This window comes from Geotrypetes seraphini, chromosome 6 (genome assembly GCF_902459505.1).
Source record: "Geotrypetes seraphini chromosome 6, aGeoSer1.1, whole genome shotgun sequence".
In the NCBI taxonomy this organism is placed as follows: Eukaryota; Metazoa; Chordata; class Amphibia; order Gymnophiona; family Dermophiidae; genus Geotrypetes; species Geotrypetes seraphini.
In genome coordinates, this window is record NC_047089.1 from 27,358,609 (window position 1) to 27,386,562 (window position 27,954).

A 27,954-nucleotide genomic window follows, 5' to 3' on the forward strand; every position below is an offset into this window, starting at 1 on the left:
ACCTTTTTTGGGTTATGGGTCACTACGGGTTGGAGGGCACATTTCTGGACTGGGTGCGCAGTCTCTATTTTTTGCCCCAGGCTCGACTTCTGGTTAATGGACAACTCACTTCGCCATTTCCACTGGAACGCGGTACTAGACAGGGGTGCCCTTTGTCCCCGCTTCTTTTCCTTCTGGCTATTGAGCCATTGGCGGTTAAGATTCGTTCCAATTCACGCCTTCTTGGTATTAAAGTGGGAGCCAAAGAGAGTCGCATTAATCTCTTTGCGGACGATATTTTGTTATATTTGGAAAATGCACCTTTACACCTCCCGGTGGCTCTCTCACTTGTCTGAGATTTTGGGACCATATCGGGCCTCTGAGTTAATTGTGCTAAGTCAGAACTCTTGCCCCTGGCTTCCCATAGACATGAGCTGTGGCATGACGATCTTCCCATTCCTCCCGTCCGGAAACCCATGCGCTATCTAGGAGTCTATTTGAGCACCCAATATCATCTCCTCTATAAGTATAATGTTCTTCATCACATTGAGGCTATATGTCACCTTTGTGAGAAGTGGAAAGATTTGCCTCTTTCTTTATGGGGTAGAGCGGCATTGTTTAAGATGGTTCTTTTGCCAAAACTTTTATATCCGCTTCAAACAATCCCGCTCTGGATCCTGAATAAAGATGCCCAGGCCTTTCGGTCTCTCCTTCTTTCTTTTCTGTGGCGTAACAAAAGGGCTCGAATCAGTTTTGCTACCTATCCTTGGACACCAGGCAAGGCGGACTGAATCTGCCGGATATTCGCCTATATAATGTTGCTTCCTTGATGCGTTTTGTCCATGAGGGCATCTCGGGACAGTTTAGGTATTCTCCCCCGGGGTGGATAACGGCTTGGTGTGCTCCTCACTCCTTTGTCTCTTTATTGCATTTGCATCCTCGGTCCTCCCCTGGGGTGGACTTCCGATTTCATCTTCTGAAACCTTTTCGTCAGGCCTGGTGGTGGTGGCGGAGGCTGCAACGGCGGGCTCCGCAGGCCTCTCCGTTCTTGCCCCTGGTAGGTAATATTGATTTTCTTCCGGGAATGGGTCCATCGGGGTTTCACCTGTGGGAGTCCCGGGGCTGTGTCAGCGTGCGACATCTCTCTGCTGAGGGTGCGGGGACATTCCTTACTTTTCAACAACTGCAGTCCAGGTGGGACCTTCCGGCTTCACATTTTTGGGCTTACTTGCAAGCCAGACATTACTATTTCTCCTTAACACGTAAATGGGGCGAGCAGTGGCCTCTTGGCAAATTGGACGCCTGTTTGGCCCTCTTTCCTTCTCACCTTAACACCCTAGCTACTTGGTATAGGCTCTTAAAAACTGCTCTTCCCACCTCTTATCTGCCTAGGGTTTCGGCCCAGTGGGCTCGTGATCTGGCCCTTGACTATAATGAGTCCCAATTTTTGGCCCTCTTTACTAACCTTATCCAATTCACGAGCTCTATGGAACTCCGGGAGATGCAATTTAGGATCTTGCATCGGGCTTATATTTCTAGGGCTAGAGGACAGGCTTGGGCTTGTGGGCCGATGCTACCTGCTCTCATTGTCGGAGGGCATCGGGCACACTAGTACATATGTTTTTGGAGTGTCCCCATTCAGCTCTGTGGCTCCAGGTTCTCCCTTTTCTTGATGGCCTTCTTGGCAGGACGGTACCCAGGTCTTATGGCCTCTTGCTCCTGGGAGACATGGGAGAGGTGTCTGAAGCGGGATTTTCCCCACCTTCCCAGAAGTTCTTATATACGGCACTCCTGGTGGCAAAAAAGATTTTGCTTCTACATTGGGTGGTGGAGGCGCAGGCTTCCTTTAGTCAGTGGCTCAACAAAATACGGGAACTAGCTGCATTCGAACTCCAGACCTATGCAGCTCCTATTAGGAATGACAAAAAACTGTATGTTTCCTTATGGAGGGCGTTTCAGGTTGCAGCTGACTCTGCAGTCTCTGCTCCCTTGCCATAATCTGGAATCTGGTCCCCGTTGGACTTGGGGGCCCGCCTTCATGGGATTTCGCCCTACAGGACTGGTCGGTGCCTCTCGAGCTCGGGTGCTTGTTGTTTGATTGAGGGGTGCTTGGTGTATGTTTGGTGTGGATTGTGTGGATTGATTGAGAGGGATGATTTTGTCTGCTGGATGAGTGAGGGATGGTTGCGTGGGGGATTTCTATTTTTGAAAAATGATTTTGCAGTCTATGGTATCTTTAGGAGAGTCTTTTGCTGCACGTCTCTGAGCCCGAATTGGACGGGTTCCCCCTTTTATTTTATCTTGCGGATTTTGTATTCATTCCAAGCGATTGTTTCGTATGCACCTTTCCTGTTGTATGGTTTTGTATTTACCAGCGATTTACTCTTCCTTTGTACTAGTACTTTGGTCCTTAGATTGGGCCTTGTTGTTTGTTCTTTTTGACTGCTTTCTCAATAAAAATTATTACAAAAAAAAAAAAAAAAAGAAGGGGCAGAGAGAGGGTAGACAGTGGATGAAAGGAAGAGAGTGACAATACTATGATGAAAGCAGAAACCAGAGAAGACAATGTAGAAAAAATTCTATTTATTTATTTTTTTGCTTTAGGGGAGATGCATCGCTGTTTCTGTGGTGTTGCATTGTATGCAGAGTCCAGCTTCTTGATGGTTCAATTTAACCTTTGCCTATGTTTTTCTATTTTATCCCCCCTTTTACAAAACTGTAGAGCGTTTTTTTAGCACCAGCCATGGTGGTAATTGCTCAGAATTCTATGAGAGTCTGAGCTGTTACCACCATGGCTAAAAACCACATTACAGTTTTGTAAAAGGGAGAGGGGTTAGTTTGTGATTACATATTCCATACTAGGCGAAGGTGTTTTAAGACATGGTTTTCAGTTAGGATTGACTGTGTAGGATTGATCTGTACTAGTCTGGCTTGTTTAGTTTTACAATGGGTGTGTTGATGTACTGCTCACTGCAGTATGTAAGATGCTGCCTTTTCCTAGGTACACTCTTGTGTGATGTGTGGATTGTTACTAAAAATCATGTTTTTCATACAGATGGGGGGGGTGTAAAAAAATGATGGGCCTCTGGTGTCACATACGCTAGGTACACCACTGCCTTCATAGTTTATATCTAATCCATAAGCCTGCTTTTAGGACCTACAGGGTATGTATCCCTCTGATTCATGACAATTTCACTTCTCATGTTATCTTATCCATTCTTTTTATTATACAACTGCCCAGATAAGCATCATTCTTTGACGTGATTGGACCTTGAAAACTAACGGCAACAGTGTTCTCCCCAGAAATTTTTTCCAGTCTTGAAAAACATTTGCTCCGTTTAGTGGGCCGCAGTTAAAAAAGTTTGAGAGACACTGCTCTATACCATTTGAAAGAGGGCAAATATCTAATTATTCACTTCTAGAATTGGATACTTCTTAAATTTAATAAAAAATTATGGAACAAGTGTCAAACCTTATCATATTGAGCATTGGAAAATAACTAATAATAATTAACTAATATAAATAGTACACATTTAGGGCTCCTTTTACTAAGCTGCGATAGTGGTTTTACCGCGCGCTTAGCTCGCGCAGAATTGCTGCATGTGCTAGACGCTAACGCCAGCATTGAGCTGGCGTTAGTTCTAGCCGTGTAGCGCGGCAATTCTGCACGCGCTAAAAACGCTATTGCAGCTTAGTAAAAGGAGCCCTTAATTTTCCCCACCACCAAATTTCCCCGTCCCGCTCCACCCGGCTACTTTTTCATGCCACCTGGCTGGAAAAAATTTCTGGGAAGAACACTGTACCCTATTGCCTTAGTCTTCTGTTCCTTGTTGTTAATTGTTATGTGTCTTGTTTGCTAACTGTTATGTATGTTACCCATGTAACCCGTTCTGGGCTCCTTGGGTAAGATAGGATATAAATCTAATTAAATAAATAAATAAATAAATATATGTTTGGTGGATCAGAGTGACCAGTCACCGAACAGACTGATGTCTTTTTGATAGTCAGGATTAACCTGGATCTATTTTCAACTTATTTTTAACCTTTCTGCTTACAGGTTTACAACTATCAATTTCCTTTTGCCACTCCTCAAATGATAAGAAATATCAAAAACCTTCAGAGAAGCAGAGTGCAGAAAATCATCTCTATGTCTTGGAGCACAACTTGCATCAGCTGATTAGAGAGGTAGTGCATTGTGCTAATGGATTATGTCCCAATGGGGCAAATAGCCAAATGTGTGAAACAGGAAAGCAATGTGCAGTAGCTGTTTGTGGAGAACGTGGCTTTTAGAAAAATCGATTTGTTATGTTCAATGACATTTTAAGAAGTATTTAACCAGTTCTAGTGGGATAATCCTAAAATAAATTGTAACACTTTCATGACGGAGTAGAGAAAACAGATTTAGGCAAGGTCTTTGAGGGGGAAAAAAAAAAGAAATATATCTCTGCAGTTGAATTAATTATGAGATCATTTTATTGGGGAAGGGTGAGGAGAAAACAAAAATTAGCCTTGTAGCGATGTTGTTCTTGGCTACTTGGCCATTTGTTAAGCAGGTCACCAGGGTCTTTCTGCTTTTCTAAAACATATTAAGAATGGAATAGATTCATAAACATAGCAAACATAACAGATTAGAATCTTTCTGATCTTTGTTTCTCATTTATGCAGCTTTCTCCAGTATGGTTTATTTAGTTTTGATATACCACCTCAATTGCATGGCAAGTCTAGATGGTTTACAATGCAAAAATAGCAAAAGAAAAGATAAAGGAATGATCATTCAAAGAGGGTACAAAAATTCTCATAAGAGCAGAAATCCAACCTGCAGATTCCTGCCTGCGAGGCGTCAGGGGAGGGAGGGAGTGGGGGGGCTGGGTGCGGAGCACAGCGAGACAGGGAGGGGGACTAGGTGCAGAGCTTGGCAGGGGAGAGAGGTGGGGGGCTGTTCTTATGTTATTGAGACAGACTTGGGGGAAGCCACTTCTTGCTAGCATGGAATTTTGCAACTCTTTGGGGAATGTTCCTACTTTTGAAATTCTGGAATGTTGCTACTATTTGGGTTCTTGCCAGGTACTTGTGGCCTGTATTGGGCATTGTGGAAACAGAATACTGAGCTAGATGGTCCATTGGTCTGACCCAGTATAGCTATTCTTATGTTTTTATCCTAAAGCTGCTAGTTTAGGCAACCCAATGGTAGCTATGAATAGAGAAGTTTTCAGAATCACTTTAATGGTCTAGATCAGGGGGTCTTAAAGTCCCTCCTTGAGGGCCGCAATCCAGTCGGGTTTTCAGGATTTCCCCAATGAATATGCATGAGATCTGTGTGCATGCACTGCTTTCAATGCATATTCATTGGGGAAATCCTGAAAACCCGACTGGATTGCGGCCCTCAAGGAGGGACTTTGAGATCACTGGTCTAGAGTGATGGTTCAGCAGGGCAGGTGGTAACACAAAAACAGGGTTAAACAAATGCACACTTCCCAGTACATTCCCATTTGGCCTAAGAGCCAGGGAGCACTAGTCATTGATTGACCATAAGATACAAGGAGGGGGGCAAAACGTATAATGAGGGATGAGAAATAGGAGAGGGTGCTACAATGATTCTCCATTTTTCCTTGCAGTTTCACAAACAGACCTTAAGTTGTGCAATGATGCCACATCCTGCTAGTGCTCCTTTTGGCCCCAAGAGAATGCGACTGGCAGGCCCTCAGGCTTTTGATAAAAATGAAATTAATTCCTTACAGCAGAGTGAAGGACTCCTAGAGAAGATCATCAAGCAAGCAAAGCACATATTCCTTAGACGCAGGTATGTGTGTAAAAGTAATAGATAACCTTTGACTCAAAGGACAAACACATGCTCCTCAAATTCTAACAGAATCCTTCTGACCAAATGGAGCAGATTGTAAAATAGTACCTCAGAAATTTGTATCCTTGTTTAAAATACCCCGAGTTCAGCGTAATAAAATGTGCATGGACTGAAACCACAGAGCATATACCTCCTCTTGTAACACAATCAGGAACTAGAAAATCATTACAAGTTGGCAACCATTTTTTCTGAAGAATGATTCAATAAAACTTACATAGTCTGGAACATTTTGCCATTTAGCTTATCATTTCTTGTGTAATGATGATCTACAATGATGTCTGCATATATGTATATAAACTAGAGAAATTAGGTTTTTACCTGCTAATTTTCTTTCTGTTAGCTTGTAGTCTGGTATAGTCCTTACAAATGGGTAATATGCCTCACTGCTACCAGCAGGTGGAGACTGAGATCAAACTTGTATATCAGTATAGGATCCCCATCTTACTACTCCAGTTTGCTGAATAGCCAAGCAGAACCTAGGAAATTTCTTAACTGAAAAACAGTAAATGACACTCCAAACAGGAGTGTAAGAAAACAACAAACATCTTGAAACAACTGTTGGAACATGTATAGAACTTGATCCTGGAAGTAAAACATCCACACAGCTCACCAGCTGAGTCATCGCTGCTGTTCTTAATTCTTCCCAACCCTAGAAAAAATACTAGAACCTGCAGAAAAATTCAAAATCTGCATGCGAGCAAAAACCCGCAAACACCGCACAAAGACAGACAGGGTGGGGGACTATATTAGTCTACAAGCTAACAGAAAGAAAATTAGCAGGTAGGAACCTAATTTCTCCTTCTGTATTGCTTGGTAGACTGGTATAGTCCTTATGAATGGGACATACCAAATAGTACCCATCAAGGTTGGGACCCCTGAAGGGCCGACACCAGAACACGTTCACCGAATCCCGACACGCGTGAACATCCAAACGGTAGTATCTAACAAAGGAATGCAGAGAAGACCAAATTGCAGCCTTGCAAATATCCACTGGAGGCACTAGAGAAGACTCAGTCCAAGAAGCTGCCTGACCCCCAGTGAAATGAGCCTTGGGAAAGTTGGGAACAGGCTTCTTCAGAAAATAAGCAGAAGCAATAGACTCCTTGATTCAGCGCACAATAATAGTCTTAGAAGCGCCATCCCCCTTACGAGGACCTGCTAGAAGGACAAAGAGATGATCTGATTTCCTGATCTCCTGAGTCTTCTGCACATAAGAGCGAAGGACCCTACTGACATCCAACTTGCGCAGCTGTCTCTGCTCAGAAGAGCCCTCCCGACTACCCAACACCGGGAAGACAACAGATTGATTGACATGAAAAGGAGAAATTACTTTTGGCAGAAAGGAAGGAACAGGCCTCAAGACAATCCGCTCCCTAGAAAACTCCAACAAGGGAACCCTACAAGAGAAAGCCTGCAGCTCAGAAACATGTCTAGCTGAAGTAATGGCCACCAAGAAGACAGCTTTAAGAGTAAGATCCTTCAAAGAGCAGTTGCCCAACAATTCAAAAGGAGGGCGCACCAGATTCAGATCCCAAGATGGAACAGAGGGTCATATGGGAGGCCTGAGCAACTTGGCCGCCCGCAAGAAGCGAATCACATCAGGAATGGCAGTCAAACACTGACCTTTCAAGAACCCCCAAAAAGGCTGGCAAGGCCGCAAGCTGAACCCAAAGAGAAGACTAAGCCAGTCCCCTATCCAGGCCATCCTGCAACTCTAAGATATTAAGCAGGGAAGTGTGAAAAGAGACCACTCCAAGCACATCACACCACTCCTCAAATAGATGCCAGACCCTCACATAAACCCAAGAGGTGGAAAGCCTCTGGGACCCCCAAGAGCATTGAGATCACTTTATCTGAATACCGCTTCTTACCTAGGCGACCCCTTTCAAGAGCCAAGCCGTAAGAAAAAAGGGACCTGGATCGAACATCGGAACGGGACCCTGAGTTAGAAGGTCGTCCAAGAGAGGCAGAGGAAGAGGCCTCACCAGATCCGCGTACCACGGTCGTCGAGGCCAATCTGGAACCACCAGAACCACGAGGCCCGGATGGCTAATTATGTGGAGAAGAACTCTGCCCACTAATAGCCACGGAGGGAACACATACAACAGCCCCTCCATTGGCCATGGTTGAACCAGAGCATCCAGGCCCTCGGCCTGACTGTCTCTGCGACGACTGAAGAAGTGGGGCGTTTTGCCGTTGACACTTGTGGCCATCAGGTCAATGAGGGGAGGACCCCAAGACTGCACTATCAACTGAAAGGCCATGGGGCTTAGACACCACCCTCTGGGATCTAGCACGTGACGACTTAGGAAGGCTGCCTGAACATCTCCACTCCAGCTAAGTGGGATGCAGAGATCTCTTGAAGGTACGACTCTGCCCAGACCATGAGCAGAGTCACCTTCTTCGCCACCAAAGTGCTCCTGGTGCCCCCCTGATGATTGACATAGGCCACCGCTGTGGCATTGTCCGACAGAACCCTGACTGACTTGCCTATCAGAAAGGACTGGAAGGTTAGCAACGCCAGACGGATGGCTTTGGTCTCCAAACATCGATCGACCAAGATGCCTCCTCCGTGGACCAGGTGCCCTGAGCTGAGTGACCTAGACATTGAGCCCCCCCCAACCGAGAAAACTGGTATCCGTGAGCAGCACCGTCCACTGCAGCTGATCCAGACTCGCCCCTTGTACAAGATGGGGGGTCTGAAGCCACCAGCAAAGACTGCCCCGAGCTAAGCCCAGAAGCGGAACAGGGTGATCCAGACTGTGCCTCTGAGGCGACCACCTCCAAAGAAGAGCATACTGAAGAGGACGCATGTGGGCCCGAGGACATCGGGATGCCATAAGCAGGCGAATCTGAGATTGCAATTTGCTTACCCGGGTCTCCGGAAGGAAGACCTTCCCCAAGGAGGTGTTGAACAGAACCCCAAGAAATTCCAGGCGCTGAGATGAAGACAATCGGCTCTTTGCAAGGTTGACTACCCATCTCAGTGACTGTAGAAACTCCACCACCCGAGCCGTTACCCGAGTGCTCTCCTGGAATGACTTGGCTCAAATCAACCAGTCGTCCAGATGAGGATGAACAAGAATGCCCTCTTGCGCAATGCCACCACGATGACCACCATCACCTTGGTGAATGTTTGCGGAGCCATGGCCAGACCAAAGGGAAGTGCACAGAACTGATAGTGTTGCGCCAAGATCGCAAAGCGCAGGAAGCGATGATGGGAGGCCCAAATAGGAATGTGTAAATAGGTCTCGGTCAGATCTAGAGAAGTCAGAAACTCCCCCGGCTGAACCACCAAAATCACAGACCGCAGTTTCCATGCGGAAAGAAGGCACATGAAGGCATTTGACCCCCTTCAAATCCAGGATGAGTCAAAGGTCCCTTCTTTCTTTGGCACCACAAAGTAAATCGAGTACCAACCTGTGCCCCACTCCAGCGGGGGAACTGGAACCACCACGTAAAGATCCAACAAGTTTTGAAGGGTCTGGCGAAAGGCCTGCTGCTTCCACACCACCTGTGAGGGAGAAGCGAGAAAACAATCTGGCAAAGACCGGGCAAACTCCAGAGCATAGCTGTTCCGGATCACTGCCAGAACCCACTGAGCGGACGTGATGTCTGCCCACTGTGGATAAAAATCTCTCAACCAGGTGTCCACCGGAACCAAGATGGGCGCTGGCAAGGAGTCATTGTGCAGGACGGGTGACAAGGGACCCGGCTGGGGCACTACATGCACCCCGGCGGGCTCCACAAAAGGACTTCATGCACTGGAAGAGTCTGCATCTTGAGAGCCCCGGAGACTGAAAAGAAGCAGCCCCTCGACCAGAGCGGAAATGGCGTAAATCATGCCACGAACAACGCTGCCTCGAGCCAGCGGCATAGGCCTATCCTCAGGCAAACGAGGCACTTTAGAATCAAGGAGAGTCTGAACCAACTTGTCCAGGTACTCACCAAACAAGAAAGATCCTTTAAAAGGAAACTTCGTCAACTTAGCTTTGGACGCCGAATCTGCCGACCAAGCACGAAGCCACAAAGTACAGCGTGCTGCCACTCCTAAGGCCAGAGACTTGGCAGAAGCTCCCAATTGGTCATATATGGCATCCGAGAGATAAGAAGCACCCAATTCAATTTTTGCAACTTCTTACATAGCAAGTCTCAATTCTCAGATTTATCATCAAGTACAGGGGTCTCAAAGTCCCTCCTTGAGGGCTGCAATCCTGTCGGGTTTTCAGGATTTCCCCAATGAATATGCATGAGATCTATGTGCATGCACTGCTTTCAATGCATATTCATTGGGGAAACCCGTCTGGATTGTGGCCCTCAAGGAGGGACTTTGAGATCCCTGGATAAGTACATGCTGGGCCCAATGAAAACACGCCCGAGCCACCAGCCCGCCACACATAGCCGCCTGGACCAACAGAGCTGTCACTTTCAAAACTAACTTACGCTCCTCCGGGTCCTTCAAGGCCACACCGCCCTCAACAGGCATGGTATGCCACTTAGAGATGGCCAAGACCACCGCATCCACTACAGGCGACTTCAGAGTATCCCTATCCCCTTCCAGAATAGGATACAGGCGGCCCATGGAGCGCGCAAAGCGAAAAGGGGCTTCCGGCACCTGCCACTGGTGCGAGCATGATATCCCGAATATCCTGATGCATAGGAAAAGAGTGGGAAGCAGAGCAAATCCCCTTAAGCAAGGGGTCCACCGTACGAGGGGGCTCCGAAACAGGGTCCTCAAAGTTCAAAACCGAGGAGACCTGAAGGATTAACTCATGGAGCTCTTCTCGCTGAAAAATGCACATCACAGATGCATCTTCGCCAGCTGGGGGGGGGTGCTCGAACTCCTCACTGGTGGAATCCGGCCCCCCAAGATGATCCTGTAAACCTCCCCAAGGGTGCAGGTCCTCATTAATCACCTTGTGCTCCTCTGGAGAAAAAATCCTCATCCCAAGAGACCCTTGGGCGTTTGGATGAGAGAGGAGTAGAGGGGGCAAAACCGCCGCTGTGTGGGGGCCACACTGGGGAAGATGTCGAGGGTAACCACCACCCCCTCCCTGGAGTGGACACGGATCCTCCTGCCGCCAGCACATAAGCTTTGCAAAGTGCTAATATAAATTCAGGGGGAAAGACCCCCGGTGGCTCCAAAGGACTCTCTGCCCCAGCAGACATACCTTGCCCCTGTATTTCCAGAACAGGGGGAAGGTCACCTGAGGTAACTGAAATAAATGAGGAGGTTCCTGCCGAAATTGGACCTGAAACTGCCAAAATTGGAGCTCCTGCAGCCTATTGTGTCTGAAAAGCCTGGGACTTTCCTGACGCTGAGGCCGAGGAACCGACTGACACGAAAAGGGAATCCCCAGCCGAACCAGCGGTAAGGGAATCCTTTTCTCCCTGACCATTGGGAACCCCCGCATGGGCGTCGGGGGAAGCCCAGGCTTCTCCATGATCCAAAGCCAATCCACGAGGCACATGCGGCGTGGTGCCCTGGCCACTGGCATCTGCTGCCGACGAGGCTTCCCCTGCACAGGCCAGCCACAAGTACCTGCACCTGGAGCACAAGGAGCACTTTTTCCCTTTAAAAGAGCTCATTGTGCTGAAAACTACCCTAGCTGTAAAAAAAAAAAAGTGCCAGTTAGTTGAGAAAAACACAGAAAAAGGCAGTTTTAAAGGGAAATGAGCCCTTTAGACCAGCACACCTCTTTTTACTTAGAACAGACTCCATGGCTCTCAAAGCTGGAGGGCTAACCAACCAGGGGGCCAGGCCGCTTGCTGATGCCCTCTACAAAAATATGGGAAGGTGGGGGGAGGGACCCAGCACGAGACCCACCAGGTTTGACACCCCCAAGGTCGGACGGATCCCCAAACAGAATCCACCGAAGCTCTGTCAGGCACAAATAAGGGGAACCAGGAGTCCACAAACAAAGTTCCAACAGTGCTAAGAGGGGAGCTGAAAAGCCTTACCACCTGCTACCGGAGACTGAGGCAAACTGGAGTAGCAAGAGGGTATCCTAGACTGATATACAAGTTTGATCTCAGTCTTCACCTGCTGGTAGCAGTGAGGCATATTACCCATTCGCAAGGACTATACCAGTCTACCAAATGATACAGAAGTATATATTTTCTTATTCCTTATTCTTACACAAATCTAGTTAAACATCATCCATATATAGTTATCAGTATGGTTCATGTTTGCTACTGCCTTTACACTAGGAATTAGAGAGTTGGTAAAAGTTACAATACGGAAAATTGGTCACACTGGCATTTAAGTTAATAAATGCAACTCTCCTGAAGAAGCTCTATGGAGAGTGAAACGGGGACGCTCCATCAAACACTTTAATTTTGTCATAAAAGCCAAAATGAAAATTACACCATCAGCTGTACATAAAGCCGGTTGGGAAATACAAAGCTAAGTACAAGAGTTAAATAGAAAGCTTGTTTTTTTCCCTATTGATTATAAACAAAAGTTAATGAAATTAAGCACCAAGTAGAAAAATCAGGTATTTATAAATGAAAAAATATACAAATATAAAATTATAAAAAAAGAATAAGGAGGAACCAAAAAGGACCAATGATAGCTTGCATTAAAATTACATTGACAAGACTAGTTCTAGCCATAATAGCTGCAAGCACTGGAGGTAACCTTTCCCCATATCAAATGATATATGAGAATGGTGGTTTAAATAAATAATTGAAGGATTAAATATAAGGAGGAGGAATTAATTCATGAAAAGTCCATCTATTATTGAATAGGGTGACATTTTTTTATGAAGGGAATCATGTTTCAGAACTACCGTATTGCCTTCTTCATACATATTTTGATGAGGCAGGAGAACCTCTGAACATGAAAATAAAGTGCCCTTTTTTTTTCCTTCAGAACTGCTCGAACTATTGACAGCCTTGCCAGTCGTATTGAGGATCCCCAGATACAGGCCCACTGGTCAAACATAAATGACGTCTACGAGTCCAGTGTAAAAGTTTTGATTACATCTCAAGGCTATGAGCAAATATGCAAGTGAGTATTACAAATCCTGTATATTTATAGAAAGTAAGATGCCCCACACCATCAAGACCCATCCCCAATTCATAAAAAATCTAATTTGTAATCTTTGTTGCTAATGCAGATAATCTTCCAAGCACTTTGAGATGTCCACCCTTTAATCCCTTGTCAGCTCCTGCATGAATATTTTCTCAGCAGATTCTAAATATAGTTCTGAAAAATATAGAAGCTAAGGCTAGATTTGTGAATAGTATTACAAAGTGGATACGTACAAATATTGAGTAGATTGAGTGAAAGACTGAACCGTGAGAACCCTCACATAGCAGCGTTCTTGGGACTGAGCAACAATTGCACACTTTAATCTTGCCATGTCTGTCTTAGAAGATAATTTGACATTGCATACCCACTATCTCTATCTAGAGAGTCGATCTAACAAAACGGGAGGCTCTACAAGATCAAATCTAATAGATCAAAAATTTGCAGCCTGTTCCTTAACCAGAATTCTTTGGACATTATCATACAAGCCTACCAGTGATATTTTGGTACTAAAATATACCCTAAAGTTTGGCAATAATCCAGACCACCTAGGGTCCAAAATTGTTCCATTTTTGTGGCACGTACAATATCATTGCAATTCTGGCATTATGATTTTGTGTATTGCAATTGATAGTTACAAATATATTAGTACCTCCTATTACCAACCGTAAATATAACGTAGAGGATTTCTTCTCTCTTATCTCCTGTGGGCCTGAGCCTGCCAGTTTCTTGTGATTGCTTTGAACAAATTGGTACTGTTCTAAACTTCTTGAGACCTTGAATTGGCATGTTTCCAATACTTGTGCTTTCCGTGAGGATCCTGGTCAAGCAGGCAACATTTTTGAAAACTTTAAACATTTGTATCTCCACAGCATGAAACGAATTGGAGCAGGATTTTGTTTTAACCAAATAAATTAATTTTGTGCATGTCATTCAATATTTCTGTTTAATCATAGCATGTTTTTTAGCTCTGACACTCATAGGAATTCTATGAGCGTCGGAGCTATTACCACCGCAGCCAGCGCTAAAAACTGCTCTATGGTTTTGTAAAAGGAGGGGGGGGCAAATGAGGTATCAATATTATAAAATAAATTATAGATAAAGGCAGCGTAATTAAGTTCTACAGCCACTGCTGAAAGGTAGAATTTAGTGTTTCAAAGGTGAAATATTTGTGCCATGCTCGTTAAATTCCCCCACCTCAGCACTGGGTGAAGATGCAGCTTCTTGTCCAGTTTGTCTGTCTTGACTAGATTGTAAGCTCTTTTGAACGGGGACTGTCTCTCTAGGTTTTGATATACAGCGCTGCGTATGTCTAGTAGCGCTATAGAAATGATAACTAGTGGTAGGAGTAAAGAAATTTTGGTTCTTCTTGTCTGCACAAAAATGGAATTTTAGATCTATAATGGTAATTTTGTATTTGATAAGTGTGTTTTTTTTCACTTGCCCTGTTTTGTTTTATTTTTTTTTAACTATTGTATTTCTGTTTGCAAGGTCAATTCAGCTGCAGTTGAATATTGGAGTTGAGCAGATCAGGGTAGTACACAGGGATGGACGCGTGATCACCCTGTCTCATCAAGAACAAGAGCTGCAGGATTTTCTTCTTTCACAGGTAAGATGTTTATAACGGACTGTTGCCAAAAGGAGCTTCCATGATCTGATATTCTACGAAACTATAATGTATTACTGCAAAATCTCTGTTCTGTGTCCAATAAAGTGTGTTGGCCTATTTCTTGACACATGTTGTGACTAGGGAGATTGTTCTAACAGTGAATGTCTGCCGATAAAGACCTGCACGATTCATCTAGTCTGCCCACCAAGGTGGCCAGAGTTGAATCTAGCACTCTTCACAGGTTCTACCTCATAATTAAACACTGGTATATTTAATCTTTCTCCCTGCCAGTCTTTGGACATAAACTATAGGACCAATGCCAGGCAGACATCTAGTTCCCAACTACCATCCTTAACCCTAATCTGTTTTTGCCATTTATAGGGATCAGACCATAGACGTCTACCCGGCATTGGTCTTACTTCCCAACCTTTTTCTTCAGTTCAATGTGCAGACTTGTTGCATGCTTGGTGACTTGTAATCTGCTATCTAGATTTAGTATTGTTTACCTCACCAGATGAATACTTATTTACACTACCTTCTGTTGTAAAGGTGACCTGGCTATCTTACATACCATAGTTCCACTTCAGCAAACTTGCTGGTTGATTTTGACAACTGCAGAGGCTGTGCTGGGCTTTTTGTGAATACATTAGAATCTCAGCTAACTGGCATTCAGTCAACCAGCACTCTCAACCAATCAGCAAAAAAATTGTCTCCCACGCTCCTAAGACAGTGTCCAAAGTGATGTTTCTGACCCAATAACCTCCCCTCCCTCCAGCCCCAGAGGCATCAGCAGCAGCCACTAATCTCCCTTCTTCCAGTTCCGAAGCATCACTGCAGCCATCAGTCTCCCTCCCTCCAGCTCCCAGAGCATCGCAGCAGCTACCATTCTCCCTCGCTCCAGCTCCTGAAGCATCACTGCAGTCACCAATCTCCCTCGACCCAGCTCCCAGAGCATCACGGCAGCTACCAATCTCCCTCCCTCCAGCTCCCGGAGCATCGCGGCAGCCACCAATCTCCCTCTCTCCATTCCTGAAACACGAGAGCCAGTCCCGACACCTCCCCTCCCTCCATTTCCGAATCACCTGAGCCGGTCCTGATAACCTCCTCCTTCCCTCCTGAAGCAGCGCAAATGCGCCCGATAACCCCCCTCCCTCACCTGACGATGTAGTGACAGCTGGCGAGCAGCTTCTGCTCAGCCCTGGCAGGGCCTTTCCTAAGAAAAAAAAAAGACAATTTAATCATGAATTTATAATGTGTGGGCAGACTTGATGGACCATTCAGGTCTTTTGTCTGCTGTCTTTTACTGTGTTACTATGATTAGAAATTGTCTAGCCTCATTGCAGTTAAATCTTTAAAAAATGTTTTATTTAGTATTGTGCATGGTTTTCATCATGCTGAGAGGAGGCTTTCTTGTGACATGTTCAATTCAGAGGAAAAATATGTATGCACATAACCATTTTCAAATCTTACAATGCACTTTCCAGTAAAAAATCTATTGGCAGAAAAAGTAGGTAAAAATGACCGTGCATACTTTGAATCTGCAGCAAGTTTCAAAGTGTAAGTGCATAAATGCTTCTGCTTTGAGGATTGTTGCAAAACCTTTGCATAGTCTTTGTCCCAAGGCAGACGGTTTTGAAAATTGCCACCTCAAGAGAATACTTACCAGTAATTACCAAATTGTGAAACTCAGTCATTGAGGTTATTGGAAGAATAAAGGACTTTTTTTTAAAGAAAGATAGAGATCACCAGTCTTCATTGGACATCTCCACTTCTGGTTTCATATATTACATGTCCGTCCAGAATGACATACCTATCTACTAGAAAAGATATTAGCAATGGAAGAATCTCTGTTTTGTATAGTCAGACTTTCTGATTTATGAAATGTTAGTTGCTCTGGGTTTTGCTGTATAATCTTTGCAATTGTGGGACTAATACTCAACACTATTTAGCCGGCTGGGAACAGCTCCTGGCTGGTTAAATAACACATAGCCAACTATCTGGGGTAGATTGTGTGCTTGTGCATGCAAAAGATAATAAAGCTAAATCACCTCCAATAGCACTTTCCAAAGTCATAACATAAAATTCAGAGGTGCTAAGAACTTAGTCTTGGGTGTACCATAATGCCATGCCACACAATAAGCTTGCAGATCTAGAAGGCTCAACCCCCCCCCCACCCCCACCCCAGAAGGTGCATCTCGGTCCTATCCTAGGATTTTTTGTTTCCCCAACATAAAACCCTAACCATTCTATTCCATTTTTGGAGGTCTGTGGGTTCAAATCGCCAGTTATAAAGGGACTATGCTGTTAATACTTTATTTATTTTTATTCTTTCAGATGTCCCAGCACCAGGTGCATGCAGTTCAGCAGCTGGCTAAAGTTATGGGGTGGCACGTGCTAAGTTTTAGTAACCATATGGGCCTTGGACCAGTTGAGAGCATTGGCAATGCATCTGCAATCACAGTGGCATCTCCAAGTGGAGATTATGCTGTTTCAGGTAATATAGAATGGGGTGTAAGTTAACAAGGCTGTCATCTGCATTGTGAGTTTTGCTGTGTGCAAAGCGGAAAGACAGTTAAGCCATCCTCTTCAAAGCATTTATATCCTGCCTCATAAAACTCGGTAATATACCATCCTGCTGATGTTTTTTCTTAAAGCAACCATATCAACCAGATTCCTTAAATCTGTTTATGTATTACATGACTCTGTTTTTAGCTTATTTCTAGGACATCTTGCTTTTTTTTTTTTTAAATTAAAATATATGATACATTTTCATGCTTGTTAGGGCTGTGTCTTCTGTCTGAAAGAACACTATATCTGATTTGTTTTATTTATGCTTGACATTTACCAGTGTGATACCTGTGTGTAGTTTGGAAAGGGTTCTGGTTAGCTGCACTTTAATTTACTTAGATTTCTAAGTTTGCCATAATCCCGTCCGATCAGTCGCAGAGTCGGTTTGAGGAAGCCCGAACAGCTGAATGGTAGGGGAAGCCCCAAAACAGCCTCCTGCCACTCAGCTGTTGGGGCTTTTTTCTTTTAGTGTCACAGATGCATGGGGAGTGGCCTAAGGCCCCTCCCCATGCATCTCAGGATTTACCAGGAAGGGGAAGGCCCACTATTTTGGAGTGGCGGGTCTGTGAGCAGGAGGAGGAGACTGGACATCCATCCTGCTGTCATCTATTTTTGAAGTACAGAGAAGGTTTGGAGGTGGGGGGGCAGGGGGCATCTGGTGGCAGGAGGGAGTGGGCATCCCTCCTGCCATTTATTCTTTTTTTAAGGAAGGGAAGGGGTCAGTTGGGGTCATTGGGGGGAGATGTTTGCGATGGCAGGAGGGAGTGGGCATCCCTCCTTCCAATTTTTAGGGGAGGAGAGGGGTCATTTTGGGGTGGTCAGTGTGGGGGAGATTCACAGCGGCAGGAGGGAGTGGCAATCACTCCTACTGATTTTTTGATACCAGGGTCATTCGTCGGAGTGGAACAGGGCATCGGCACATCATTTTTCTTTATGGGTACACATCTGTGCCCTTAAGAAAAAAAAACGAAAAAAAAACAGGTAGACCTTTTCATTAACACAGGTCTTAGACCTGTCAGGTGTTCTGGATCGGTAATACCAATCCAATTCTAACATGCAAAGTTAGGGCATCAATCAGATACTTAGTTTTAATATTAATGATCTCATTTACATGCCAGAATCGGAGAATGTACGACTGCACGGAAAACCACAGTGAGCCATTTTGTGCAAAAGGTCAGCAAATCAGATCGGTCGCTGAACCAGTCAAACAGGTTTAGTGACGATTGTTAGACGATCGGAGATTTTAGTGCATCTAGCCTTCAGTGGCCAACCTAGGTCTCAAGTACCTCGTAAGATCCCAAGTAGTAAAACAGATTTTATTCTGCTTATCGGAATAAGCTGTGGATTTCCCCAAACCATCTCAATAATGACCTATGGTCTCTCTTTCAGGAAATTATCTGAACCTTTTTAAAATCCTGCTAAGCTAACTGATTTCACCACATTCTCCAGTAATGAATTCCAAAGTCTAATTACACATTATGTGAAGAAATATTTTCTCCAGTTTGTTTTAAATCTACTACTTAGTAGCTTCATCACATGCCCCCTAGTCCTATACTTTTGGAAAGAAGAAACAAGCGATTCACATCTACCCTTTCCACTCTACTCAGTTTTATAGATCTCTTATCATATCACCCCTGAGCTGTCTCTTCTCCAAGCTGAAGAGCCCTAACCACTTTAGCTTTTCCTCATAGGGAAGTTGTCCCATCCCTTTTATCATTTTTATCACCCTTCTCTGTACCTTTTCTAATTCCGCAATATCTTTTTTGAGATATGGCGACCAGAATTGCCCCCAGTATTGAAGGTGTGACCATACCATGGCATTATAACATTTTCATCTTTGTTTTCCATTCCTTTCCTGATGATTCCTAACATTCTATTTGCTTTCTTAGCCACTGCCGCACATAGAGCTGAGGGTTTCAACTAGAGAATGACACGGTGGCGGTTTACCCGCGGCCACCGCATTTTAGCCGCGGGTCACCCGCCGAAAACGGGGAAGAAAACTAGCAGTCGCTGTGGCGACGGGGACAAGGCCATTCACCGCCCGCGGGGCGGTGAATGGTCTTGTCTCCGCAGTGAGGTATCAAGGATCGCGCGGTCCCCGCAGCCACCGCCCGCCCGCCCGTAGCATTTAGCCAGCTCCCTCCCTCCACCTCACCTTAAATTTCGAGTTTTCCGGCTTCCTTTTTTCCGAGCCGCACGTGTTCAAAAATCCGTGCACGCGCGGCTGCGCGAGTCAATCAATCTTCTCCTCTGACGCAACCGGAAACAGGAAGTTGCAGGAGAGGAGAAGTTTGATTGACTCGCGCAGCCGCGCGTGCACGGATTTTTGAACACGTGCGGCTCGGAAAAAAGGAAGCCGGAAAACTCGAAATTTAAGGTGAGGTGGAGGGAGGGAGCTGGCTAAATGCACGGCTTTTTGAACGCGTGCGGCTAGGGAAAAAGGAAGCCGGCAAACTCGGAACGAATATAAGGTGAGGTGGAGGGAGGGTGGAGGCTGCTGGACCATTCTTCATTACTTTGCCATACTAATTCCATTCTATGTTAGGTGCCACGGACTCAGATTCGAGTCCTAGCGATGATGAGTTAAAGATCCCAAAAGAAGCCAACTTCTAAATCCAGTGGTTAGAGCTACACTACACTCCTTGTGACCCTGGGCAAGTCACTTAATCCCTATTGCTTCTGACACAATGGGCAGTTCCAAAGACCAAGACTGGCCAGTGTCAAAGACAGGATGCTGAGCTTGATAGACCCTTAGTCTCCACTGTTTTTAGTGATCAACAAAGTTCTATGTTTCTATAATCACCCTAATTCTGTTATCATTGGACTAGATATTCAAAATGATTTAAATGGCCAGGACAGGCTCCTGGCTGTTCAAATCATCTGTCCAGGGCTAACCAGGCATTTTCAATCTTCATGTTCAGCCCAAATGGTGTCACACAATTCAGCAAAAATACCCAATGTTGTTCCTCATAATTTAAATATTGCTCATAGAAGGAACAACATTGGGTATTTTTGCAAATGGAAGTTGGAGGGTTAATTCCCTTGAAACAGCCAATTGAGTGAAACATGAATTCATGCTGGGACACAAGATAGGTTGAATTTGTTTTGAATTTAAAAAGAAAAATGATCAATGAAGAATACTATAATGGCAAGAAAATATAATGATAAAACAGCAACTAATTTTGCCTATTTTTATATATTAAAAAAGTACTACATAAGGTGAATGTCCATATTGCTGTCTGTTGTTCTGCTGAGCACTGGCATTGAAACAGCAAAATGCATTTATTGCATACTTGTCCTCTGTCGGAAACATTATGGTGGTATATTAGTTGTGTTAATAAAAATTTATAAACAAAGCCCTGCCAGCTGAACATCTCTTTCTCTAGTTCAGCAGCAGGAACTTTGATTTATAAGAATGGAATACGCTAAATATTAGAGTACTAAGGCTTATATGGATGCTGCGGGGACGGTGACGGGGCGGTGAATGGGATGGCAGTGGCGGTGGCAGGGGCGGTGAACGGGATGGCAGTGACGGTGACGGGGCGGTGCAGAGGATGGTGGGCCGGGGACGGGGCGGTGACAGATTTTTTCCCCGTGTCATTCTCTAGTTTCAACGTATCCTCAATGATGACACCTAGATCCTTTTCCTGAGCAGTGATTCCTAACATCGAACCCTACATCATGTAGCTATAGTTCGGGTTCCTCTTTCCCACCTGTATCACTTTGCAGTTGCTCACATTATACATCATCTGTCAATGTGTTGGTCTGCATTAGCACACTCAGATGACATTATCGTCTCAGATTTAACCTGCTGTCTGTAAAGAATCTGTTATGGGTAAGCAACTAAGCTTTGGCCCTGATTCTTTAAACAGTATCTAACTTCTGGGCGCCGTTTGGCACAGTTGTCAATCAGCCGCTAGGCACCATTTATAAAATTGTACCTTGCAGCACCAGTAGATGTTGGATCCTTAGGTGCACAGCCATTTACACCAGGCGCCTACCAGTGCCTAAGTCAATCCACGCACAAACTGCACCCCTAACCACGCCTTGGTATACCTTGAAGTGGTAGGCACTTACCAGTAAATTAATTTTTAAAGCATTTTTTGAATTGGCTTTTAATAGCACTTACAATTATCAGCACTGATTAAGCCAATTAAAAAAATTGTTAGGCACCTACATTGGCTAGGTGTACTGATCTAGGTGTTTAACTTTAGGCGTCTTTTATAGAATCAGGGCCTTTCTGCTCAAGGTTTCTCTATTAGGGAAAAACTGTAAAGTGTGGGCACCTTAGCACCATATAACTCCGTACGTTCTTTACGATCATCTACTTCGAACTTATTATCTATCCCCTCCTTAAAAATTATTGGCATAAGAAGAAACGACATATTTTCCGTTATGGCACCCACGTTATGGAACTCATTACCAAATTACATAAGAATAGAAAAAGACTTACAAACGTTTAAAAGATTTTTAAAAACTTTTTTATTTCAAGATGCATTTGAACACATGATATAACACATAATTTTTATACATTTTATTACAAATATTGGACCTTCCAAATCCCCTTGCTCCGTACTGTGTTTTCCCTTTCATGTAAATTTCAATAGATAAAAATGATGTAACTTTCCCCTTCTTTCCTGCCTAGTCATGTTATTTCTTGACCTCAAATGTATTGTATTGGCTGTTCCTTAAAATTTTTATACTGTTTTAAATTGTCTGTATTATGTCTAATCTGTCAAAATTATATGTGAAACCACTATCTGTGGCTTTTAGAGTGTACATCGCCTAGATATTTCGATAGGCGATTCATAAAATGCTAATAAACTTGAAACTAATCTTTAAGGCATGTTAAATTGGTTAACACACCTTAATAAAAGGACCCCATAATGAATACAGCACTGTGTATATTTAGTAGCGCTTTAGACATGAATAGTAGGGTTGAATTCATTCAAGGACAGTGGGCTGTAAATATAACAAAACATAATATCCAGGTATTTGTATTACTTTCTTGTATTTTCTTTTGTCTGTAGTGCGCAATGGTCCTGAAAGTGGCAGCAAAGTTATGGTTCAGTTTCCGAGGAGTCAGTGCAAAGATCTTCCCAAAAGCGATGCTTTACAGGATAACAAATGGAGCCACCTACGTGGGCCATTCAAGGAAGTTCAGTGGAATAAAATGGAAGGACGTAATTTTGTATATAAAATGGAGCTTCTCATGGCTGCCCTGACCCCTTGCTCATAATCTAAATTACTCTTTAAAGTGGACATTTATTGTATATTGGAAGAGTTACCTAGGAATAATCATATGTAGCCACAAACAGAATATATGTACATAAGAAGGGGACTGAGCAAGTTAGACAGAAAAATATAATTATGTAATATTGTACAGAAATAAATAAATTTATGCTTTGTGATAATAAATTCTGTGCCTGAATTTTTTTAAATTCAACTTGTAGCTGAAAAATCATGTTCTCTATGTTACTCTTGATTTGACATTGATCAGTTTTATTAAATGTTTCATATTTGAAGTTCCTGTTTTATTCTTGGTAGCATCCTGAAACATTTAAAATGGTTCTTTCAGGTAATTGCCAACAGAAATCACTTAAAGCAGGAGAACCAGCTAAAAAATAATTTAGTCTATAAACAATATTGTTCCTTTTTATTCTTTCCAATAGAAAGAAATTATATATTGGGGGGGGGGTCAAATAACTCTCCAAAAGCTTAGTATGGGTAGTGGGACCGAGAAAGGCACATTAGGGGCAATCCTATGAATGGGTGCCTCCAATTAAGTACCCCGATGCTGTGTGCTGAGAGCCTGTTGTGTAACAGCATCTTGACACCCAGATTGTTTAAATACTTGAATGGTATTAATCTACAAACAAATCTTTTCCAGAGGCAAAGAAGTAATAAAACTAGAGAACATAATATGAAGTTATGTGATGGGTCTAGGATGATTCATCACGGCCGTTTCAGCGCAATGAACTGGCTACAATGAATCTGATTCAGTGTTCGGGGGGGGGGGGGATGGCCCCCTTCCTCCCAAAAAATTATGAGTTGCTAAAAGACATGATGCACCTAGGCTCCCACCAGCCATCGCCGCTTGCTTCTCAGCCTCGCCCTGTGGCCTGCTGCTCCAGAGCTGACGCTTGAAGGTCTATGAGGTGCACTGAAAAGTTCTCAGCCCAACCAAGAAGAGAATGATGTGGAGCCATGAAACTTACAAGTTATTCCACTTTTCTTGACACTTTTCATTTCAATGATATGAAACATTCCAGCATCCAGATTCTGAAACCCCAATGAGAGCAACATTCCAGGGCTGTGATTGTGATGTCATAATACCTCATTCCACAGTGCCTCAGAGCCAACCTCATCAGTAATGTTACAATAGCTTAATTGTCCTATAGTTGGCACATGTAAGACCATAACAACAGCCTCACTGGATCAGACCAATGGTCCATCTAGCCCAGTAGCCCATCCAGGTCACTAGTACCTGGCTAAAACCCAAGGAATAGCAACATTCCATGCTATCGATCCAGGGCAAGCAGTGGCTTCCCCCATGTCTTGCTCAATAATAGACTGGACTTTTCCTCCAGGAAATTGTCCAAACCTTTCTTAAAACCAGATCTCAATTATTCTCAGAGTGAAAAAATATTCCTCCAATTGGTTTTAAAAGTATTGTTCTTCATGAGTTCAAAAATGGACCAGATCGGACACAAGGTTCTAGAGAAACGAAATCCTCCAAAAAATGGTTCAATGCCTTTTTATAGAAGGAATTACAACACCAAAACATTAATACACTGAAACACAGCTGTTAGGAAATTACTCCTATCAGACTGCTCCTTTGCTCTCTTATTTTCAGCCAGTCACAGAGACACACACACAACCAATACAGATAGACAAGCACTTGAATGTGCACTTACACACATGTATACCTACCCACAAGAATACATCCATAGACATACAGACACATAAGCACATGTAGATAAATGAAGCATGCTCTGTTTTCCCCATTGCACCATGCCTACCATAACCTAATTTTCTGTATTGTAACTTCTGTGAAGCTGAGTGCCTTCTGAACGACTTTTAATTTTGGAGAAATTTTTAGGGCATCAGAGGTACAAAAAGATCATAGGACTTCAACAAAAAAACTTCCATTTCACTTCCAAACCTCTCTCCAGATTGCTCAATCATCTGCTCAAAATATGTGTATAAACCACCAAAATGCACAAAAGCTTTTTGGTCACAATTGCACCAAGAATAAAATATTTAAAATAGTTTAAAAATATCCCCATAACACAAATAACTTCAGCAATTACTTATCGGTAACAGTGCAGTCACCATTTCCAAGCTTGCTTCACAGTAAGCATCTAAGTACCTTTGGTGTGATGTGCCCAAACAAAAAAAGCAGAAAACTAGGATAGAAATGTAAATGATGCACAAACATGGAACAAAGAATTAACAGAAATAATTCAGTAATTCATCTGGCATAGATGACAAACAAACTAACAGAATGACTAAGCTGTTCGTCACTCATAAGCAGAAAGCTTACTGTGTTTCCCTAAAAATAAGCCCTAGAATGATTTTCGGGGTGGGTCCTAATATAAGCCCTAGTTATGAAGTAGCATGACTCGGCCCCCTCCAACTTGTGCAGGTCCCGGATGTTGTCTCCACTGCCGACAGAGAGCAGAAAAAGCAATTAGCAGCCAAACAAGTTTCCCTGCAGCTGCTAAACGTCCCTACAAACCTGCGCGTGACCCAGTTATTGTCTCCACCGCCGACAGGGAGCAGGACGAGCAATTTTATAAGCTGCAGCAGCCACACAGAAGCTTCCTTGCGGTTGCTGTATGTTCTTCCAACCTGCATTTTGTCCCAGTTGTCTCCACCACCGACAGGGAGTGGGACAAGCAATTTTATCAGTTGTTGTCATAATGCTGCACCATATTCTCAGTTACTTCACATGTTCCCGTTTTACAGCTAAGCTGGCTTGAATAGAGGAGAAGGGAGATGGCTGCTTCTGCACTACAGCTAGACCCAGGTAGGATAGTTGATGGGTAACAGGACATAATGATTGAATAAGGAGAGGGAGGTATATATGATATCTAAACAACTAGAATGAAATGTACAAGATTCAAAGAAACAATGAGAGAATTAGAAGACATCACTGCCAATAGAATATAAAACAATGAGAGAATGTAGAAAGTTGTTCATGGAAAAATAAGACATCACCCGAAAATAAGCCCTAGTGTACTTTTTGGGCCAAAATTAATATGACTGTCTTATTTTCAGGGAAACACGGTAGATTGAATCCTCTATAATAAAACCCTAAGCGCACTTAGGAGGCCATGATCCCTACCGCTGTGATGTGTGCCTCCATGCCGAATTCAATTTGCGGTGCATGCAGAGATTTGAGCGGTGGTGGCAGTTTGACTCCTGCGCTGCTGGGATGCTTATTCTCACCCCGGGACCAGCAAACGCAGCAGCTGCGGGGCATTTGCTAGGCTGGCCCACTTCGATAATGTGAGGTGGGCCGGCCTAGCAAAAGCCCCAAGGCTGCCCGGGCTAGCGGATACTGGACAGGGGGAGAAGGGAAGAGGTGCTGCTGGACAGGGGGGAGGTAAAAGGAAGGGAGAAGGGCTGCTGCTGGACAGGGGGAGTAGGGAAGGGGTGCTGGTGGACAGCCCAGGAAAGAGAGAGTAAGAAAGACAGAAAGCGGCCGAGGAGAGAGAAAGAAAGAAAGACAGACACACACATCTATTCTAGCACCTGTTAATGTAACGGGCTTAAAGACTAGTATACAGCATAATCTCGTTATAACGGACTTAAAGGGACCTGGAACAACGGTCTGTTATATCCAGAGTCCGTTATATCCAGAGTTGAATTTTTTTAAAACTTTATTTATGTCAACTTGAAAGAACATTCAATCAATAAACAACAGTCACTGCACAAACACAACATGAAGAACAAAACTCAGCAAAACATTGGTAAGGCACGAAATGATTGCAAAACCAGAATACTAAAAGATGTTATAAGCATTATGTCGTACTGTACTGAGAAGAAAAATACTCTGTCATTTTCTTCTGGGTTGCATTTTGATACTATATCACCAGCATGCCACTCGCCGAATAAAACTACAGCTAGAAGCAGCTCTGGGGACCAAATTAGTTATCCGTTATAACCAAAAGTCCGTTATATGCGATGATTTTCTGCATGTTTATAAAAGCACTTGGCTGGGACCAGCGGACCTCATCCGCTATAGATGAGGTTCTGTTATAAGCGAGTCCGTTATAATGAGATTATACTGTACAGCCTTGGATTAAAAACATAGTCCAATCTATGCATGAATGGTGCAACCACATGCTCGTTTCCAGAGGAGAGAACTTCATAACAACATTGTAACATTTGCAGCTTTAATTTGAGGACAGTTTAGACTCCAGAGATGAAAACTCATTACTTTTTTAAAGATTTATGTTGGAGTCACAGTGCTTGTATGCGCCTGAAGTGAGGTCCTACATATTGTTGATGGAACCTTATTTTGATATCCTTTCATAGCAGACAAACTGAAAGAATGGTGTGGAAAAAAAATGTAACATTTATTGTGATGTATTAACAGAGATGAAAATTGAACAGCATGTGATAGGGCTCTTCTGTGTAATTTTGTAGAGAGAGAGGGAGAGAGCTCAATAATTCAAACAATACCAATTTTATTCTTATCAATGATCACATAATAAATACAGGGTAAAAGAATAGTATAACTATATATCCCAAAAAAATAGCAAAAAGATTGTGGAACAAAAGATTGGATGTACTAGTTTGTAGTTTAATAAATGTCCAAATAACTTAAAAACAATCCACAAAGGTTGTATACAGTCACAAGTGACCCACAGGATAGAAACCAAATAATGTATACAATAAAAATGACCCAATACGAGCCGTGTTTCAGGAAATAAAAATGCCTTTTTCAGGGGTCTAAGAGGGTCATTGGCTGTCTTAAATATAAAAACATTATCCCAGGACAAGCAGGCAGCATATTCTTGACTGATGGGTGACGGCACCGACGGAGCCCCGGTACGGACACTTTTAGAGTGATTGCACTCTAAGAACTTGGAAAGTTCTAGAGACCGCACCGCGCATGCGCGAGTGCCTTCCCGCCCGACCCCGGCGCGCGGTCCCTCAGTTTCTTAGTTTCCGCGGAGCTAAGAAGTCGCATGTTTCAACGGCTGTTGAAAATTTTTTCCTTCGCCTTCCCGCTCGCGTAAACTTGTTGGGTTTTTTTTGCCCTTCCTTTTTTCTTTCATTTGTAAAAAAAAAAAAAAAAAATACTTTTATTTTTTCGAGTTTTTCTTGATTTGCCCCGGCGGGGCCTACTGCCATCATCGAGGCCTCAGCCTTCGATTTGGCAGAAGCCGTTTTTCCGTTCATGCCCCCTCAGCCCGGGTTCAAGAAGTGCCAGCGGTGTGCACGGCCTATTTCCCTTTCAGACCCACACAACTGGTGCCTACAGTGTCTGGGTCCGGAACATCAGGCCTCCACCTGCACCTGCTGTGCCACTTTGAAAAAGCGGACTCTGAAAAATCGTGAAATACAACAAAGACTGCTTTTCGGCACCGACATGTCCGACCCCGCGTCCTCGACACCGGTCCCGGTACCTGTTTCGTCGGCACCCACCTCATCGACGCCGCGCGATACCGCGCCGGCGTCGCAGCATACAGGTAAGCCGGCTAAGAAGCCTTCCCCGCTGGAGCGTCCTCCGGTCTCCATTGCAGAGAGTCCAGTCCTGCCGACCGTGAGGCGCCAGCGGAAGCGCTCCGCCCCTATCGAGGTGAGTCCCTCGACATCGGGCTCCTCATCTCCGGGGCGTAGAGCGGCACCGCAGGTACCGCAGAAGAAAAAGGCGGTACCGGTGCCCTC

General features: G+C 44.0%; 1 protein-coding gene across 1 annotated transcript in view; it reads left to right on the forward strand.

Moving 5' to 3' along the window:
• The window catches only part of MED17 (mediator complex subunit 17), a 50,677-nt gene extending 28,210 nt beyond the window's left edge, over nucleotides 1–22,467 (forward strand). The window contains exons 7-12 of the mRNA XM_033950487.1: nucleotides 4,037–4,164; nucleotides 5,595–5,779; nucleotides 12,714–12,851; nucleotides 14,364–14,481; nucleotides 16,816–16,975; nucleotides 22,080–22,467. Coding sequence (XP_033806378.1) covers nucleotides 4,037–4,164; nucleotides 5,595–5,779; nucleotides 12,714–12,851; nucleotides 14,364–14,481; nucleotides 16,816–16,975; nucleotides 22,080–22,288 — 938 coding nt within the window. The 3' untranslated portion in view covers nucleotides 22,289–22,467. The remainder of the gene's footprint in view (nucleotides 1–4,036; nucleotides 4,165–5,594; nucleotides 5,780–12,713; nucleotides 12,852–14,363; nucleotides 14,482–16,815; nucleotides 16,976–22,079) is intronic.
• Nucleotides 22,468–27,954: the final 5,487 nt, after the last annotated feature.